General features: G+C 41.3%; 1 protein-coding gene across 2 annotated transcripts in view; it reads right to left on the bottom strand.

The window, feature by feature from the left end:
• LOC139473358 (autophagy-related protein 9A-like) overlaps positions 1 to 19,984 on the bottom strand; it is a 314,783-nt gene that overhangs the window by 29,849 nt on the left and 264,950 nt on the right. For both annotated transcript variants that reach the window (XM_071255894.1, XM_071255893.1), the window contains 2 exons: positions 17,164 to 17,247; positions 5,906 to 5,972 (listed from right to left, as the gene is read on the bottom strand). In XM_071255894.1, coding sequence (XP_071111995.1) covers positions 5,906 to 5,972; positions 17,164 to 17,247 — 151 coding nt within the window. The remainder of the gene's footprint in view (positions 1 to 5,905; positions 5,973 to 17,163; positions 17,248 to 19,984) is intronic.

The following is a 19,984-nucleotide window of genomic DNA, read 5'->3' on the forward strand; positions in this document are numbered from 1 at the left end:
AGCTGTACACACATTTTCTACCTATCTACTAGTGATTCGGTTAAAAAATACCCAATGATATAACTTTAAAGAATTTTGATGCAATGATGGGAAGAAACTATTACTTTATCAGGAGTATTATATTCAAATACAGTGTTATTTTCGTTGCTTTTACTATGTATATTTAAATAGTGAGTGAGTGAGTTGGGTTTAACACCGCTTTTAACAGTATTCCAGTTATATCACGGCATGTCACCTTAATGTGAGAGGAAAGCCCGAAGTGCACAGGCATGGTGCTGACAAACCTAGAAACATAATTGGGGCGAACCGGGATTCGAACCCACAATCATAGGTTTCTGATGTGCCCAAGGGACGCAACTCTGCACAACGAATTGCGGCGGCTTAGACGACTGGGCCACCTGTGCCCCCATATTTTGAAATAAATAATAACCATATGCCTAGCACATATGATCTCCAATGTCGGATGACACCTTTTACATTTGGACCAGTCACCGTTGCAGCTCCTGCGGTCACATCAGGGGCCACATGCACAAAGCATTCTTAGTGCTAAGATGATCGTAACTCCCATACTTTAACATAGGCTTACGATAGTCTTAGCGCTAAGATGGCAAGTGGGCCCTGGGCACTCCGGTAGTTTGAGTGTTTCCTCTACTTGTAAGGGCTTATAGTTCTAAAACTGGACTGATGTACACTGTGAGTTTGTTGTTAAGGCAAGTGTCATGACCAGCTGAGGGTTTTCCCATACTTCTGGCTGGATAGACCATTCTGTTGCCACAATCTTGTTCCTCTGGGAAAGACTTTCTGAAAGTTGAATTTTCCTGGAATTCTGCAGCTGTTTGAGTCTGCAAAGGCAAAAGAAATTTGTAGTCTCGTTCATCAAACTCACTCATCTTGTTCTTCCTTATCTCTGGATTTATGCTAACACTGTGGGGTTGTCACACTAGGATATGCTGCCATGTATTTAGGGTACGGTAAATAGCTCTCATCTCAAGAAAATTGATGTGAAGATCCATCATGTGGTGTCCATATTTTCATGGGAACCCATGGCCATCAGTCTGGTGACCCTGCCGGTATCCCCAATCCAGCGGTGTCAAAATCTTCTCAGGAACGCCTGGACAGCAGTCTTACGACCCCGACATGGGGGTACCCTGTATAACTTCCTTCCATGGATGTAATCGCCTCTGTGTCAACCGTAGCAACAGATCTGGTATCCAAGTTTTTCTGCCGTTGCCCTTTTGGCTAGGTAATGCTTTTGAGAGAAAACGTGTTCTTGTTGCTTGATATCCTCAACCTCCATTGTAAAGGTGGTCAGGCCCCTGTCAATCAGGACCACCTGTTGTCTCTTTATAAGCTGTTCCAATTCATTTGGATTGAGTCTTAAGGGGTTTCACTTGGTGACTTCCCCTTAGGAGTAAAGGGGGAGGTAAGGGAATGAAAACAAATGACACCATACTACTTTTATAACATTATCAACTTGAGCATTATTTAGGGAACAAAATCGAAACATCACCATATGCTGTGAAGTGCAGTTCTGTGCCATCCTGTCCCAGCTGTCCTGAATATCTGATAGTCTAGCTGTGACCCAGGATCGTGTAGCAGCCAGTTGGCTTTGTTGTCTGGAGGGGAGTGTCTACTTGTACCCTGACTGGAATCTGACCGGTTCCGTTGTCAGGGTGAAGGACCACACTTGAGGTCTTCATCATAGTTTCCGAGCTTATAATCTTGGTGGTAACAGGATGCTTTTGTGCCTGTGGTGGATTCACAACTACTGTCCTATCACAGCCAGTATGTTGTACCCTTCCAAACCTGAAGAGACAAAGGCTTCAATGTTGTTTCTTTGTTCTACGACATCTTACCCCGGTACTTTTTGTCCCCCTACTTGCCTTTTGGCAAGGGGGTTCTTCTGGGTCTCTAGGGAAGGCATAGACTGAACGTCTGGAGATAATCCTATCCACTCACGAATTCTTGGTCGAGGGACGTCTTGGTGCGGATCTGTAGCAAAACCTCAGACAAAGAGGGCAGTGCATCGATCATTTTCTTTCCAGGCTTTCCAGGAGTCTGCCACCTTGGCAAACACCTAGGGGAAATGAGACAAGCACTGAGGACACCTCATATCCTCAGTGCACTTTCAAGCTTTACACTTCCAACAAAGCTTGTGTTGGTTTGCAGAGATCATGGAGTGACCACACTTCTTGCAGTAAGACGATGTCGTTGGGGTTAGTATCTCCATGTCAATCCCAAACAACTATGTGTACTACCTAATTTTGGTAAAGTCGGGTTTGTTTACAGTCAGCAATTTCTTGACACGTAAAACATTGAATAATTCTAAGAGAGTACTCTCGCCTTTCTCCATGAAATCATCCAGCCAACATTGAACGTTCACCTATTACATACGGAGAAATGGTGGAAAATTTCACAGAGCCCTAACCATGAGGCCAGGTGCAGCCAAGGTGTGAGGGGACGTTTGACCTCAGTTGTATGAAAGCCAATCGTGTGTCAATACCTGGATAGTCGCTGGCTTAGACGACCCTGTCATATGATGGAGATCCTCATCCCGGGTGTGGATGGGGAATCATACCTCTCAACTTTGGACACCTTGAACGCTGAAGTGAAGGTCAAGTGAGAGAAGTCCTCATCCTGCGCCCCGACCATGTCCTTAATCATGGTATCAGGTGGGATGGAAATAGGTTGAGACCCTATGTTGTCCCTCTTGGCCAGGCGAGGGCGCTACCAGTGACATGTGGTCTGCCATCCAATCTGGCATCTGGACAAGGACGAGGTGAGTATCTCATTCCGAGGGGTACTCAACTCACGCCCCCTTCAAGGAGTCCCATAGGTAGTGCTTTTTGTTTGTTTGTTTGTTTGTTTGTTTATATACTGTATAAAGCCGCACTCAGCAATATTCCAGCTATATGTCGGCGGTCTGTAAATAATTGAGTCTGGACCAGACATTCCAGTGATTGACATCATGAGCATTGATCCACGCAATTGGGATACGAGGACAAGCATCAACTAAATCAGTGAGCCTGACCACCCGATCCCGTTAGTCGCCTTTTACGACAAGCATAGTCACCTTTTATGGCAAATATGGGTTGCTGAAGACTTATTCTTCCTCGGATCTTCACGGGTAAGGTAGTGCCTTGAGCAGCGGACAGGAGAGCGTCTCCCGGTCCGTCGCTTGGACTGTGGCACCTTGGAGGCCATTTATTCATCTCTTCTATATCAAGCAAGTATTTAATTTCAAACACATGAATAATGAAATTTCATTTAACAGATAGTGTGTGATGTATAGCTATATTGGTTAATTTCAAGTGTTATGATATGTTTATAAAGGGTTTTAATTTCTCTTCTCATTACAGAATTTCTTAAATTTGAAGGTGTAAAGAACTAGAAACACTTTACCTCAGTAAGGAGTTGTTTTTTAGGTTTTGTTTGACCACCGATAATCAAATCGACATTTAGTTACTTTGAAAAATATCGGGGTGATGGTGGAGGCTTAAAACTTTATCCAATGCGATTTTAGCCATAGAGTTTCCTCACGTCAAGAGCCTATAACTCCTAAGCGTGTTTAAACAGTACCTGTTATCTGCATGTTGACAGGTTATTTAAGACTTTCTAAAGGATATTCCTTGACATTGATATATTATTTTTGTTACCTATCTGATTGTTATTTTACAGAAATATTTTGTACTAAATACAGAAATCTCACAATATTGGGAAAAGTTTCGAATAATTTTGAGTTTTCTAAGTAATTTTATGAGTGGGAGGTGTCATTTTTGTCATTTGAACATACTAGTAAATTATCCTCAATAAAATATGTTTTAAATGGATTTATCATTATCATGGAGAGATTGTTTATATGTTACGTGCTACATAATCACATACAAGAAACACGAAAAATAAATTCTGTTACAATTAGTTGAGAGGTTTGATACTATTTTGATTGTCTGGACTATTACTCCTTCATCAGATCACATCTTGAAGATACTCTCAAACCTGACCTTTACCAGAAGACCAAATCCCTAGCCCAGATCAGTTGTCACCAACTCAAGACCACTCACATCAAAAAGCTCACTCAAATACAACGCCCACTACACTACCATGTCCCAGAAGCCATCTCCAGAACAACCAATAAGACAGTAGTCAACTTGAGCAGCAAGATCCTCACATCTGCACAAAAATCCCTCCTCACCAAGGTAAGGCAACTAAAAGGATCCAGTGGTCAGGCTCGCATGTCATCGTATCCCAATTGCGTGGATCGATGCTCATGATGTCAATCACTGGATTGTCTGGTCCAGACTAGATTATTTACAGACCGCCCCTCATAGAGCTGGAATATTCCTGAGTGCTGTGTTAAACAACAAAAAAAAGGCCTGAAGTATGTCCCAGTCAGCACCAAGATCAACACAGATGCCTTCATCAGTGAGAGAGTGACCTCCAACAACCGGCTCCAAATGGCTCCAAATGCCTTCAGATCACAGACACCATCAAGAACACCCGCCAACCATGCCAAAACCTTTCCACCCAAGAGAGACATGCCATGACAGAAAGATAACACCATCACCATAACAGAAGCTGACAAAGGTAAAGCAATTGTCATCATGCCCACCCACTCCACAGCACAATTCCAACCCTCTCCTGGAACCGGAATGTTGATGACAAATTAACCGCCATCGCCCACCAGGACAACCCCACAGAGTTCCTCAAATATCTGTACGCCCCGCACAAGAGAATCCAGTTCATCATGGAGACCCCATAATCAACACATTCGCTTCCTAGATGTGTCCCTACAAACATCAGAAGATGGACTAAGAACAACAGTTCCATTAATGAACTTCAATTTATACACTGATGTTTCAAATTGCTTCTGAAATAAAAATTTAGAATTATACAATATATCGTGATATGTATTGCAACACCGCCTTGTGCATCATAAGATATTGGGATGCACTTTAAACGTCCAATACCAATCCCTACTCAGCAGTAAAGTAAACTATCTCAAGAAAACCTTCACTTTCGCCAACAATGACCACCTAATCGCCCAAACCATCAACAAGGCACGAAAGAACTCAGAGCCCAGACCCAAACCTGCCCCATCAGAATCACCAGACCCTACCAATACCTTGCCAGTCGTCAGATTTCCCACTTCATCAGGAACATGCCAGCACAGATATCACCTTTTCCAGCAACAAGACCATCAAGAACCATCTACGAGCCAATGGCAGAGGCATCAGCAGCGCAAGTCCCAACCCCAGAGGATGTATATATACCAGATCTCCTGCAACTTTGGCCACCAATACATTGGAGAAACCCCTAGACCCATCAGATTCAAAGAATATCATATCTCTGTCAACAACCTAGAACATAAATCTGCAACTTCTGAACAAGGCCATACCATCATGTGGCATGCTACCAAAGTCCTGCCCAACAACAACTGGTGTCAAAGGAAACTACAAGAGGCCATTGACATCAGGAGCTACCAACCATGAACTTTGACCAGGGAACATATCTGCCTAGTGCACGGGCCTTATTGATTGATAATTAATCTGTGCCACCATCAATCTATCACATTATCCCCCACCCCCTCCTAGGGCTATTTAATCCAGCTGGCCACCATTGTCCAATGCTTCCATTTGTCCATTGCTAATCACCAATCAGTGCTAATTAACTAGTGGCTTTACTTGTTAATGTTTCAACCTTTGTTATTCTTTTTACTTTTGTTGTTTTTACATGTACATACTATGCTCTCTGCATCTAAGCATTTATTCACCTGAAAAAGCAGTAAGCATATACACCACAATGTTGTGTTCCTCATAATAAATAAGTTCATATCCATAAATTCACTCTCTCTCTCATCCTTATTTACATGCGGCTGCTTTCAGAGTGATCAGCATATTTCTTATACCTTGATCTTTTATTGTGTTTACAAACACACTGCAGTTGTCTGGAAGTTTCCATTCAGGATTCGTAAGCTGAAGCAGAGAGACAACAAACACCATTAAGTCAACTTCATAAACCATGTCACCTTATATAGGTGGCCAACGATTAAATACATCTTACTGTAGCTAACCTGATATGTAGTCTACTGTCTAAAATGTCAACAAATAAAGCAACTTATCATAAGTTTGCACTGATACTCAAACATTTTCTGAATATATATTGACTAAATAAAAAATATGAAATATGTAACTGAATTTCAATATTGATTGTTTACATCTTACAATGAATGTCAATAGTGTCCTTTTAATTTTTACTTGGTATTTGTCTCACTAAGGCCTGACATGCCTTTAATGAAGATGTAAAACAGAAGGATGCAAGAGTAGGGTTGGGGCTAAGCACCCAGGAAAATCTTTACTTTATCTTTCTGAAATATTGCCTTTGTAGAAATATGAATAGTGCCACAGCACTGTAGCTACTTGACGCCACCATGATGACCATAAACATTGCCTTCATCTCTTCTTTTGTTTATTTGGCATTTCCTGTAGCATGTCTGCACTTCCAACAAAGCTCGTGTGGATATGCCACAGTCATAAAGTGACCACACTTCATGCAGGAAGACAATGCAATTTGGGTTGGTAGAGTCATGTCGATCTCCTACCTTAGCAGGTATGTAAGGCTTTATATCAGGAAAGTAGGAAAAATTTCTCTATTGAGAGTTTTTTTAATATTAATGGCGAGGCTGAAAACCCATTCAGTAAAAAATATATACTCTTCAAAAAAAAGAAACTTAACATAGATGTAAAACCACATTTCTCAAAATATCCCAAATCATTAAATGAAATGTGATAAGAATTAGTCAAACAGAAGGATGATGTTTCGGTAATTTGTGGAAACACATCCAAACCACATAAACGTAGCATTTGGGGATAAATTTTACAGATTCATCCAAACACAACCGGCTGTAAATAAAGTGCAGCACAGGATCCTGCATTTATGCATGCATGCACCCCTGCTAAAGGGGTATAAATAACCACATCAACAGGCGTTCATACAGACCTTGTGACGATAGTAGACGCGGTGACAGAATGCCAAAACTGAATACAGCTCAACGTCACAACGCCATGGCAGATTACAAGCTGGAGCAACTCAGCAAGATGTGGCCAGGCACCTTGGCGTATCCCGACAGACCAAGGTCAGGGAGACCAAGGGTGACAGTGCCAGCACAAGATCGATACATCCGGAACGCACTACCACAGCAATGTCTACAAACACACAGATCCCTGGGCTATGCAGCATTTCAGATCAAACAGTACGCAACAGATTGAGGAAGGCCAGACTTTTTGCACGAAAATCTGTTCGACGTCATGTATTGATCACACGTCATCTGGCAGACTGTCTGCATTGGTGGCAACAGAGGGCGAGATGGGCACGTGCAAGGTGGAGAAATGTGCTGTTCACTGGTGAGTCCCGTTTTCTACTCACACATGCTGATGGGCGCACACGTGTCTAAAGACGTCAGGATGAATGTTATGCCACCAACTGTGTGCAGCAGGTTGTCCCATTTGGCAGCAGGAGTGTCATGGTATGGGCTGGAATTCATCACAATGATAGGACGCCTCTCATGAATGTGGCAGGTACATTGACAGGCGTGCGTTACAGAAACTTGATCCTACAGCCTTACATTCTGTCTCACTTCAACATTCACGGTGGGAAATTCTAGCAAGACAATGCTCGACTGTATATTACCCATGTTTGTCAGGACTTTCTACAGCGCAACAACATCCAGACATTACCGCTTCTTCAGCATGAATGGCAGCATATTTCACAGCGTGTTATTCACAACTTGATTGCATCTATGGGTCGTTGGTGTCAAGCGGTAATTGATGCACGTGGTGGTCACAACATTTCCTGAACCCCTGTGACGTTAACTCCATTGTGTACATGTGTCTGTCTGTGCGACACGATTAATGTTTTGAACATTGTGTACATTGATCCTCAAATCGTGTTTCAATTATGGTTTCTGTGTCCTATTTTCAAACATTGTTTTTATCTTAAATTTTGAAAGATGGTGTCAAGTTTCTTTTTTTTTGAAGAGTATATATTACAAATTGGTTCCATGCATGTACCTGCACAAGGTATTAAACTCACCACGACAGCATGTTCAAATAATTGTTCAGGATCTTGACCCTAATGACATTGAATTATAATGTAGTTTTTACAATACCTACTGAACATGTTTACAAAAAAGACATAAACAAATTTGAAAGTGCCTTGTTTTCCAAAATTTGTAAACCAGCAAATAAAAAAGAGGCCTAAACAATAAGAAACTAAGGTACACTCACACACAATTCTTTCTTCGGATGGATATCAGGATAATTACATACTACTGACAAAAATTATTTATCAGGTGACCTGATGAAACGATAGTGAAGGTGTAATGACGATAAATATCTACAAAATTTATTTTGGGCGTGTAGATCAATATCTGGTTGTCCACCATGTTGGCCGATACATGTTTGACACCTTGAAGCCATAAGGTTGATTAAATTGCTTCTGGTTGTCTCGGTATAGACCACCGTTCCGCATGAAGAGCTTCCTCAAGCTGGGCCACATTGGCAGATGCTGCGTCTCTGGCATAAACTCTCTGCCCGAGAACATCCAACAGATGCTCTGTTGCGGACATGTTAGAGGACTTAGTGGGCTGGTCCAATGTCTGTATGCCTTCTCATAAGAGATGCCATACCATGCCATGCCACCATACCAATCATGATCAAGAATTGTTGTACTGACATATCACTCACTGCTACGTCGCCAACAACGTTTTCTGCCATCTGTGTTGCACGACCATCACATGTTGTACATGCATGTTGTGCAATTTCATTGTGTGCAAAGCCACAGTAATGTCAATGTACACCTCAATGATAGCTACATCAATTTGTTGATGGTGGTATTACATTAAACATAATCTCTATTAAGAAGGGAAGTTTTTCTGCCTTATGTATGCCCATAAGGTATGGATAGCAAGATACTATTACTAGCACAACCTGGTTATGAAGAGTGAAGAGGAAATCTGTTGAAAATCTGAAGATTTCTTAATGTGATAATAACCAAAATACAGAATTTATAGGTTTGATGTAACAAAAGTTATCATTGTTAATAATTCTAAGAATACTACCTCTATTACATCGTTGCCATAAATACTGTATTTTGGCTTCAGTCACACTAACTAAAATTTTCAGATTTTCAACAGACGTCCTCTCCATTGTCAACTAGTTATCGCCAAGTAATCTCGTAACTACCCAAGCTATGACATAATAATGGAGGCAACGAACTTTTTCCCCACATCTGACAAGAGGTAGATGAATTGGGGAGGTGGGAGGGAGTACCTCGAATGTAATAGAGGTAGTATTCTTAGAATTATTAACAATGATAACTATTGTTCGATAATTCTTACTAAACCTCTTCCTCTATTATATCTCTGCCAGAATATACCAGAGTGACCCAGTGGGACCTGGCTCTACTAACTCCCTGTGTACTTGACAGCAATCCTATTCTGCGAACCATTATTTACTGATCTTAATCCTAACTTGAGATAATTTCCTAATGCAGGAATTGTATGGTGTCTATGTCTCAAGGGTTCCATTGTGGTAGACTGATTCTTGGCTACGAAGTCTGGAAGCGATCTTAGAGTTATCAAGGTCCAATGTTGGTCATGGGTGAGACTAGAATAGTTGAAGGCATGTAAATCTGAAACTCTTGCTGCTGTTGCCATGGCTAGAAGGAAGGAAGCCTTCCTGGGTTTTGTGAGTAAGGTAGCTTTAGCCATGGGCTCATAAGGTTCCATTAACAGGTGTTCGAACATCTTCTAGTAGAAAGGATCACATTAGACTGTTTAGAATGAGATGGTTTTCGATTGATAATCCGTCATGTTGAAGTACCGAATGAAGAGCTGATCTATAACCTTCTTTCGTCCCATGTAGGACTTTGTTGTCTTGATGTAGATGTAGTAGAAAAACCATAGGGATGGATATAGCATTAGTTATAATTCCTTGTTGTGTTCTCCACTGGACGAACTTGTCCCATCTGTTGTCATAAGTAAGGGAGGATGAAGGTCTCCATGATCTTGCCACAGCTTCTGAGGCAATTTCAGAGTATCCGGAAGTCTGTATCTTCTGCGTGATAACTTCCAGGCGGTTAGATGTAGGCTGGACAGATTGTCATGGTAAATGCTGGACTTGTGTTGTTGTAGCAGATCTCGACGAAGAGGTAACTGGATAGATTCCTCCATTAGTTGTCTTAGTAGCCTGGGGAACCACGCCCTGCTGGGCCATATTGAATCTATCTGTATTAATACGCAATCCACCTCCACCTTGTGGATGACTTTGTCTAGGAGAGACCATGTGGGGAATGCTAAAGGAACTAGATCAGTCCAACCAATCGATAGTGCATCGATCTGGTGAGATCTTGGGTCGGGAACTTGACTGACATAAACTGGAAGTTGGTTGTTCTGGCAGGTGGCAAATAGATCCAGGTGTAGTCTGTCCCATAAGGTGGTTATACAAGCGAAGATCTGGGGATGTAGTGTCCATTCTGTTGCTACTAATATCCCCCGGCGAGAAAGGCTGTTGGCAAGGATGTTCAGTTTTTCATGTATATGATCGCTTCCATCCGGCAATGGAAGGAGTCTGCCAAGCCAAACATTCGTGTGTCTCCGTCATCAGGGAGCTGGATCTGTTTCCTTCCTGTTTCTAAATGTAGGCCACTACTGTGGTGTTGTCCGTGGCTATGAGGACGGACGATTCGTAGAGATGTATCTTCCATTCCAGGATGGCATAATAGAAGGCTTTCATTTCCCTGCAGTTGATATGAAGGTTCTTCTCTCAGGTATTTCATGATCCCTGTGGTAGTCCATATGGGCTCCCCATCCCAAGTCTGATGCGTCTGTGAATAGATGGTGTTCGGGCGTTGGATAAGGCAGGGGGATGTCGCTCATCACATGCTCTCTGTGAGTCCACCAATGCAGGTCTCTTCCTAATCTGGGAGGTAACTGAGTCTGGAGCTCGAGGCTGTGTGATCATACAGAATTGGTCCAGGTCTGTAGAGGACTTAGCATCAGCCTTCCTCTGAAGGTCATATCCAGTAGAGATGTTAAGTTGCCTAGAAGAGACATTTACCACCTCAGAGACATGCTGGTTGACTTGAAAGTGATTGAATCAGCTTGATAAGTCTTGTCAAATCTATCATCTGGTGGGCATAGATATCCCCTGTTTAGTTGGAGTCTTGCTCTGATGTATATGAATCGGAGTAGTCTTGGGCTTGGAAGGATTGACTTTGAAGCCTACGTAGGTCATAAGTTGGACCAAGAATATCAAGTCCTGATGTAGCTGAGCTTTTTCTTGGTCTGTCGCTAGGAAATCGTCCAGGTAAACATGAATTCAAACTAGCTGGAGGTGAGCAAACTTAATGACTGGTGCTGTAATCCTGTTGAATAGCCAAGGGGCTATTGCTATCCCGAATGGTAAGACTTCGTAATGTCGTAACGTTGACCATTGATGTTGACAATTGGTATATCGGGACGTGAAGATAGGCATCTTGTAAATCTAGGCTGATAAGCCAGTCCTCTGTCTTTAGCCTTGACGGTAACTTCCGTATGGATTCCATCTGGAATTTTGGCGGAGGTACCAGATATCTTTTGTTGAGGATCTTTAGGTCGATTACCACCCTCATTTCGGTTGTATTCTTCTTCAGGACTAAGAAGGCCGGAGAATAAAATCTCTTGGTGTTGTTGGTCTCCGTTAGTCTCCGAATGGCTCGCTTCTTTCTAAGCCTCTTGATGGCCAATCTGCTGTGTTAACTTGACTCTGACTAGATGAAATCTGCGTCCGACGGCATGTGTCTTCAAGGTAGGATGTTTCCTGAAGTGCAGTTTGTACCTGTGAGCCACGATGTCTAGAATCCAGTGGTCAGACGTAACTTGCTTCGAATTATCAGCGGACAGAAGGCGCCCTCCCAATGGTCCCGGAGTCGGCATTATATTAAAAGACAATAGACATAACCAGGTCGAAAAGATCTACAACGTCAGAGATGGTGGTATGGAAGTCAGAACCCGTGTTCGCCTCTGCCTCCAGATCTTCCATGGCAATTGTATCCTGTTTCTTGTAATCTGGCTGGCGAAATGATTCCTGAGAAGATTTCCGCTTGTCTTACCCCCGGTTGGAAAGAATCCTTCCTGGAGGGGACAAATTTCTTCTTAGGTCAGATAATGAAGATTTGTAGTCCCAGGGACGCTTCTGGGGAAAGGGCAATCTGTGAGCTTTAGCAGCTAAGTTGATAGTTGAACTTTGGAATCATTCCGTAGTGTCTTGTCTGACTTCATCTATCACGTGTCCAAATTTCCCATTTAATGTCGTGATAGCTGATATGAGTTGTGACATTATAAACTTCTTGGTTTGGTTAGAGACAGCTCTGTTGCAGATCTGGGCTAAACGTTGTTGACACTTTTGCCATAGAAGTTGTGAAGACATCCAGATTTGTGAGGAGAGCAAGTTTTCTTGCATCCTGACTATAGTATCTAGAAGGCTATGGATGAGTCCGACTTGATCAGTGGTAATACAGTGATCGCTCGCTATTGCGCTCTTCGATAAAGCGCTACTTCGGTTACTACGCGCGGTAACGCATGGCTCCCAAAATTTATGTACACTTTTATTACTGATAGTTTTACACAGACATAATTGTATTGTTGTTCGTTGTTCATTTGCACATAACGCTTCTCATTGCATAATCAACCGTTTATCGCTGAATGGAGTTCTAATAATCTGTTTGAAAACATCCGCGGCAAGTCCCTGAAATACGATTGTTCAACTAGTTAACTTTTCACACTATCGACCTTTGATCTTAGAAGCGCATGCATGCAATAAAAGAGAACCACAAGCGAAGTTTATATTCTTAATTAGTGAGGCAATCAAATTTGAGGCGACACTGTCACACACATGTAGTTGCTGTCACAACACGGCGGTCATTCATTTCGTAATCGCGCTTTCGTAACATCGCCTGTTTTTTTTCGTAGTTATAACAAGCGATTTCATTGGATTAAAATTTGTTTCTAATGACGCTTTCTTGCCGAAATCTACTACAAGTTTCGTGATTGGTCAATTTTGAGCATGTGACCTCAGGCAGCCAATCAAATTATAGCTGTGATACCACGCTCGTGTTTGATAAATTTCAGAAGTTGGCAAAAGATTTTTTGTTAAATCGTGTTAATCTGAACGTTTTAAGCAGGAAATCACGATATATATTAAAAATATGGAACTTCGCGAATGTATCGTGCTAGGTTACGAGCTGTGACAAAGATTTTTCATGCATATATTTTTGCATTAAACATTGTGTCCGAGCCGAGAATTCAAGGCGACGAAAGCCGAGGTGTCATTTGACTTACATTACACGCGATCGCACGAAACGATGGAAATAATAACTTAGATGTAAGTTTGATTACTTTTAGATATATTTTTGTTGATTTTATTTATCACTTTGTATAATATATTTAAAGATTTGTTTAAAACGTCTTTATTTTGCTCTTTGATGTGGACCCGTTGTCGAAATGTGTGTCAGAGAATTATATTTTCAATAACATCGCGGGAAATAGTGAATAATTTTTTAATTTATCGATTAAAAATGATAAATTGAAATGGAATACGTATTTCAGACATTGTGAAATGTGACAGATTTAATAAATGAATGATATTACAGGTAGATCTAGGTCCATAAAAATATATACTATTTTGATGTGACGTGAGATAAACACATATTGATGATTTGAGATTTTCCGAGCGCGCGCCTCGGCCTCGGTTAAACGGCTCATCGTCTATAACGCCCACCAATTATTTGGACCCCATTGGTAGCGTTATAGCGAGCGATCACTGTAGTCATAGGCGTGTCACCGGATTTGCCTTCATAGGATGGCTGTAATGGTGGAATGATGTGTCTGATTCCGGCGACAAACCAATTAATGTAAGTGCCAATATCTATTGAGTATTTGGATACTGATATTAGATCCTTAATCCGTGAAGGAGTTAACGTTATGCTTGTGTTGGGGTTGTGTACCAACTTGTTGAAGTCTTCGTCCATATATGGGGATTCCGGAGGTGGATCCCTGTGCATCCTATATAACTTCCATTTCATTGGAGGTTAAGGAAGTCGTTCATCATGCTTGAGCTTGAATAGACTATCAGACAACTGGTATACTACCTTGCCTGCATAGTTAGGCTAACAAAATGTCTGATGAATGTGTTAAGACAATTTAGGAGCATGACATATTCCGGCATCTGGGGTGGCGAATTCTCTGTCACAGGAGGTTGGAGTACAGGCATGAGATGGTATAATTCTTCTATTAATTCTACGAAGGTGTAACCCTCCGTGTAGTCCCGCTGGGGTGAGTCGGCAGCCTGATCTTCAAAGCACTCCATTTCCGCCTTGACCTTGGGTAGCTCCTATGGGGGGGTGGATAATCATAGTAATCGTCATCCTTCGGTGTTCTTGATTCCGGTATAATTAACCTCCATGCAGCTTGCAATGGTCTGTGTGTAACGGTAGCCGTGCGGTGGCTCTTCTCTCGGTCGGCTGACCGGTTGGTTAAACGGTTCGCATGACCATCCTGTGTAGTGTGGCTGGACGGTCGGCATGGAGTCCATGGTGAAGCTGTATGGTGTCCTAACGGTCAGCTGGCCCATAGAGTCCATGTGACGACTGTATGGTGTCTTAATGGCTGACTGGCTGGATGGCTTGTCAGTCGGCTGGGCTGCCATGAACTACTGTACTACTTGTGCGGCTCCTGTACGGTATTGTCTCATGGTAGAGCAAAGCCTTCTGGCTTATACCTGGCTGGTCGGATGGCTGGTCAGCTGGTCAGCTGGCTGGCCTATGGCTCAGCTTGCTTGTCGTTTGGGTTGGTTGGTTGGTTTATTGTTTAACGCCACACTCAGCAATATTCCAGCTATATGACGGCGGTCTGTAAATAATCGAGTCTGGACCAGACAATCCAGTGATTGAAATCATGAGCATTGATCCACGCATTTGGGATCGATGACATGCATCAACCAAGTCAGCGAGCCTGACCACCCGATCCCGTTAGTCGCCTTTTACGACAAGCATAGTCACCTTTCTATGGCAAGCATGGGTTGCTGAAGACCTATTCTACCCCGGAATCTTCACGGCTCGCTGGTCGTTTGGGACAGGCCCTATGATGATGATTGGACAGATGGCACCCCCCTCTCTGGTCTCGGAACCGGGGAATTCGTCTTAGCCAGAGCTGTCTCCTTGATTCTCACTATTTCTTTATCCAGGGTTGAGAGCTACATCTCAAACATGCTCTTCATCGCCTCCTGCTGTTCTTTGAACAGTTGATGAACCAGAGAGCAGGAGATGATGGATCAGATGGAGCGGCAGACGCTGGTGCGGAAGCTGATTTCTCGGCTGTGCTGTTTTCCACCCTCCTCTTGGCGGCCTCGCCCCTCTTAGCCTTGGTCAGTGCCTCGGCTATCTTAGTTAAGATCTTCTTCGAAGTGTTGGTGCACTTCTCACATTTTAGAGACAGCATCCTGACCTCACAAACACCAAGCACCTGCTTTACAGTAATTATTTATATGTACTTATTGTCTGCTATTATAGAAAACTATCAGAAAAATCTTAGATTAATGTGACTTACTACCAAGTGCTAGATCGTTTCTACTATTACAATAAGTGTTGACTCTAGCACACATAGGAAAAAAGTGAGGTTGCCACCATTGTTACGTCATAGCTTGGGTAGCTACAACACTACTTGGCGATAACTAGTTGTGTGTGTCATTGACAGTGAAAAGGACGTCTGTTGAAAATCTGAAAAGTTTAGTCAGTGTGACTAGAGCCAAAATACAGGATTTATGGCAGAGATATAATAGAGGTAGAGGTTTCGTAAGAACTATGTTACTTCTCTCTATCAATATCAAGTTTAATGTATTTCTGACTGAAACACAACTGTGCTGCCCAATGTCGACGTATATATGCGGTTTTATTATAGTCATAATTTTAATAGTAAGTTTGCTTGTGATTGGTATGTCACGAGTAATGACTAACGTATATGACCGCGTATAAGCAGAATTTTGAGGACCAGAAAAAAGATTCTGTAGAAAGGGGTCGGCTTATCCACGGGATATACTTTCATGATAGTATTTTTCAGATTGTGATCCAACAATCGCCTGAATGACGGTCCGATAGATTACAACCCGAAAGTTTGGAATAAAGTTATTATTATACACCAATGTTGTCATTATTAAAAACATGTTATGCATATTACTACTTACGATAATAAGTTTTCAATTGAATGTTCAAAGTTTATCGTTCTTCATAAACTCCACAATCTTTACATTTAACAATACATAATTCACAGATGAAATTGCCATAGCTATTACCGGTACGTATGTTTTGCAAAAATAAAAAATTGATAGTGAACAAGTATCTACCTTTATTGAAAGGGGCAAATAAACATATGTAACGGCGAGTTATTCCGTTCGCCTTTTGAAAAAACGTGATAAAAAAAACCGCTGTTTCCTGTGACATCACAGACGGTGACCACTGTGATTGCTTCCTTTGTTTAAAAAGCAACACGGTACACAAGGAGATGAGCACTGATAATAACGGGCCGATTGGTATTGTTATGTTGTTTTTACACAAACACTTTCAAGTTGTGGGTGCTTAGCGATCGTGTTGGGAGTAGGGGCTTAATTCTTTTGTTTTCGAGAGATTAGTTTAATAAACTGGAGAAGCCTTCGACATCGGCGCAGTCCGACTTCGCAGTGTTTTTTGCCTTATCTGCAGGTCATATCATTTTCTTTCGTATTTCAATGGTCAAGTTAACACCTCAGCATATCTACGGGGTCGGCTTATCGGCGGTCATATACGGTATGACCTGCATAGGATCATTAAATTTGAAAGACAAATACAACTGTTTTAACATGTTTCCGATAGCAGGGTGTATTACATATATGTCATTAAATAGCTAATTGAGAGGAACAGGTATTCTAAAACACTTTTGTATTGCAAGCTATGATTTTGCCACTTTTTTATGCCATTTTCTGAGATACTTTGGTAATATTTTTGCATCATTTCCAAGTCATCTTTGCAACAAGTTATCATGAAAAGTAGTGTTTATATCTTGGATGCATGTGGATCACTTTTTGATAATATACTCACATGAAAATGCATCAGGCTAAGTTCTGTCTTGCCATCCTCTGCCTGATGGTACTTGTTGGCAAGTGTCTCAGTCTCAGCAACCCACTAAATACAAACAGTTTGTAGATTTAGAATACATCAACATGTTGATCATTTTGTCACAGTCATAGTTAATACACTTGGGAATTGATGCAGAAGAAAGACCTGTATATTGTGGAGAATTATAAAAATAACATGTGGGGATGTCTGACAAAAACAACAATCAGGAGATGACACAATTCATTACTGCATACTTCAAGATGAAAAGTTAACCCCAAGGATCCCTGAAAGAAAGAATATTCATTCGAAGATATTTATTGTAAGATATGACGAATTTAAAAAAAAAAAATACATAAAAATAAATTGGACAATTCAACAGAAATCGAGCTTTCTAAAACAATTTGACTTCATTTTGGAAATATCCATCTCAGCAAAAGCAAACTGCCACAGAACAAAAATATTCCCAACTACAACATTTTGGGTGTAGATGCCATAGTGATCAGAAACAACATGACTTAGCAATATCAGAAACAATATAATAGAGACAGCTGTTTATTTGGGCATTGAGATCTCCATCAATGTTTTTGTTTTTGAGATAGTTAAAATTAAATGATTCACTGGCTCCTACCGAGAATTTAGAAGTCTCAACCCTGAATAATTAAATTTCCGTTGTGTTCATGGAAATTCCTGCATTCTGATTAGCTGAATTGGTCATGTGTTATTGCATTCATTTCCAAATGAATGTAAAAAATTAAGCCATGCCCACTGCTGCGCACTACTTTTATTACTGTGGAATGTCGGGGAATCCCAATATTAGGGTCGAGGGAATTCCCTTTCTGCTCACGTGTATCGTCATGCACAGGACATTTAGCGACTTGCATGCATATTCATTGTCCAAACTACCCTTTGAAACCGAAGGCCGAGAATGAATGAAACAGCAAACGTGCAGGCTCGCTTGCCAGTTTTTTTTCCCGCTCGCCTCGGTTCAACTTTCATGTCTTCGTGTTTCATTTCTAACTAGCATTTCTCCAACTGTTTTACCGTAATCAGAGAAGTAATGTTTGAATCACACAGTAAATGACCATGTTATTTGAAACAGCCGCCTTCTCTCGGACATATTCCCTCGGTTCGTTACAGTCTGACTGTTGCAAGTCTTTTCGCCTCTTGCCTTAATTGACAGGTCAAATGAACATTGTTTTAATCCCACTCTCCGTTGATTGGCTACTGACTGTGTAGGCGTGTCAAGTTATGTGCATAAATTAAACGATCACCTGATTCATGTCACGCCACTGTATGTATTCCTACACGTGGAATGTTCATCAATGCCGTCATTTTTGTCTGTTTTGATATATGCAACTGTTTTGGGTTAAACTATTGTAGATAAAACATGTTTTACGTTGTCGAATTTCATTATAAGCATTGACTGTGTATTTTTTTCGGTTAATTGAGGTATGAATCGAAAAAACAATGTGCAAACTTTTGTAAGAATCCGCGGATTCATACAGTTTGCACATCGGTTTTTCGATTCATACCTCAATGAACCGAAAAAAATACACAGTCAATCCTTAATTGGAAAGTTCACCTGATGCAACCTCTTATGAAGGTGTTCTCACATCTTCATGCAGACAGATAGTGTATTGGAGTAAAGAACAGCAAACTTTATTGAGATTGTCATTTAATCAGAAACGATATACAGATGATGTTTCTCTTTATATCTAATCTCTTGTTCAATAAATGGTCTCATATTCCACTCATAAAAGAATGTACTGTTTTTACTCACTGTATTCAATGGAATAAGCGCCCAGGGGCTCTAAAATTTAGAAATAGGGGGAGTTGAAAGATAAATAAATTTCGTGGTTTATGCTGACAGCCTGAAATGTTATACGACAGATATATTTTTCCAGAATTTAACTGCCCATAATTAAGGGTGCATATAACCCAAGAGTGCGTATTATGCACGAATAAATAAGTCTTGCGTACATTGATCAATCGGGAGGGGTGCTAATTGGGATTGTTCACTAGCCAATATATTAGCAAATATAGCCTATTAGAGCAGGGCGCTTCTTATGTGGAATACAGTATGTATATTCTTGTAATAACAAGAGTCATCAGGAGATGACATATCGCTAGCAGATTTATTAGGCTCTGATTTCATGAGCTGTAAGGAGACCTAATTTTGGAGTAGAAAGTTCTCTGTGGCATAAGTTCCTGTAATTATGATCTTGCTTTTGTAATGTACTTTTCAGAGGCAGTCTTACAAGATATGAAAGGCTGTTTTCTGTGTATTCTGTGAGGCTCTGTTGCTGCCAGATAAAACCTGAGTGCTTGCACTGAGTAGGGATAGGAGTCAATCAGGATGGCCCACATTTTGCTCAGAGCAGGTATGGAACAATGTTTATCTCAATGTAGTCCAAGAGTCGCCAACTGGTTCACGGCTACAAAATCGGGGAGAGATCTGATAGAGACAGAGACTCCGGTGGAGTGAGTGTTCATATAGTTCAAGCAGAGCAGAGAATATCACTGATAACTTCTTCATCAGGAAGATACATTGTTGAGGCAAGTAGCAAATAAGTCTAACTGAAAATAAGTCTAACAGGAGACTACTGGTAATCACAATGTTATTTACAAGAACAATCAATGAACAATTTACAGTATCTTAGAATATAGCTGTTAATACCGCTGAGAGTTGGTACAACCCTCTGGGCTGTGGGAGAGAGATCTGCTTGGTATGAGCGTCAACCATTTCTGCTTAACATTTTCTTCTGTATGTATTAAACAAAAATTAGGACAACAAGAGGCCCAT

The sequence above is a fragment of the Haliotis cracherodii genome, unplaced genomic scaffold (assembly GCF_022045235.1).
Source record: "Haliotis cracherodii isolate W230 unplaced genomic scaffold, xgHalCrac1.p SCAF_28, whole genome shotgun sequence".
In the NCBI taxonomy this organism is placed as follows: Eukaryota; Metazoa; Mollusca; class Gastropoda; order Lepetellida; family Haliotidae; genus Haliotis; species Haliotis cracherodii.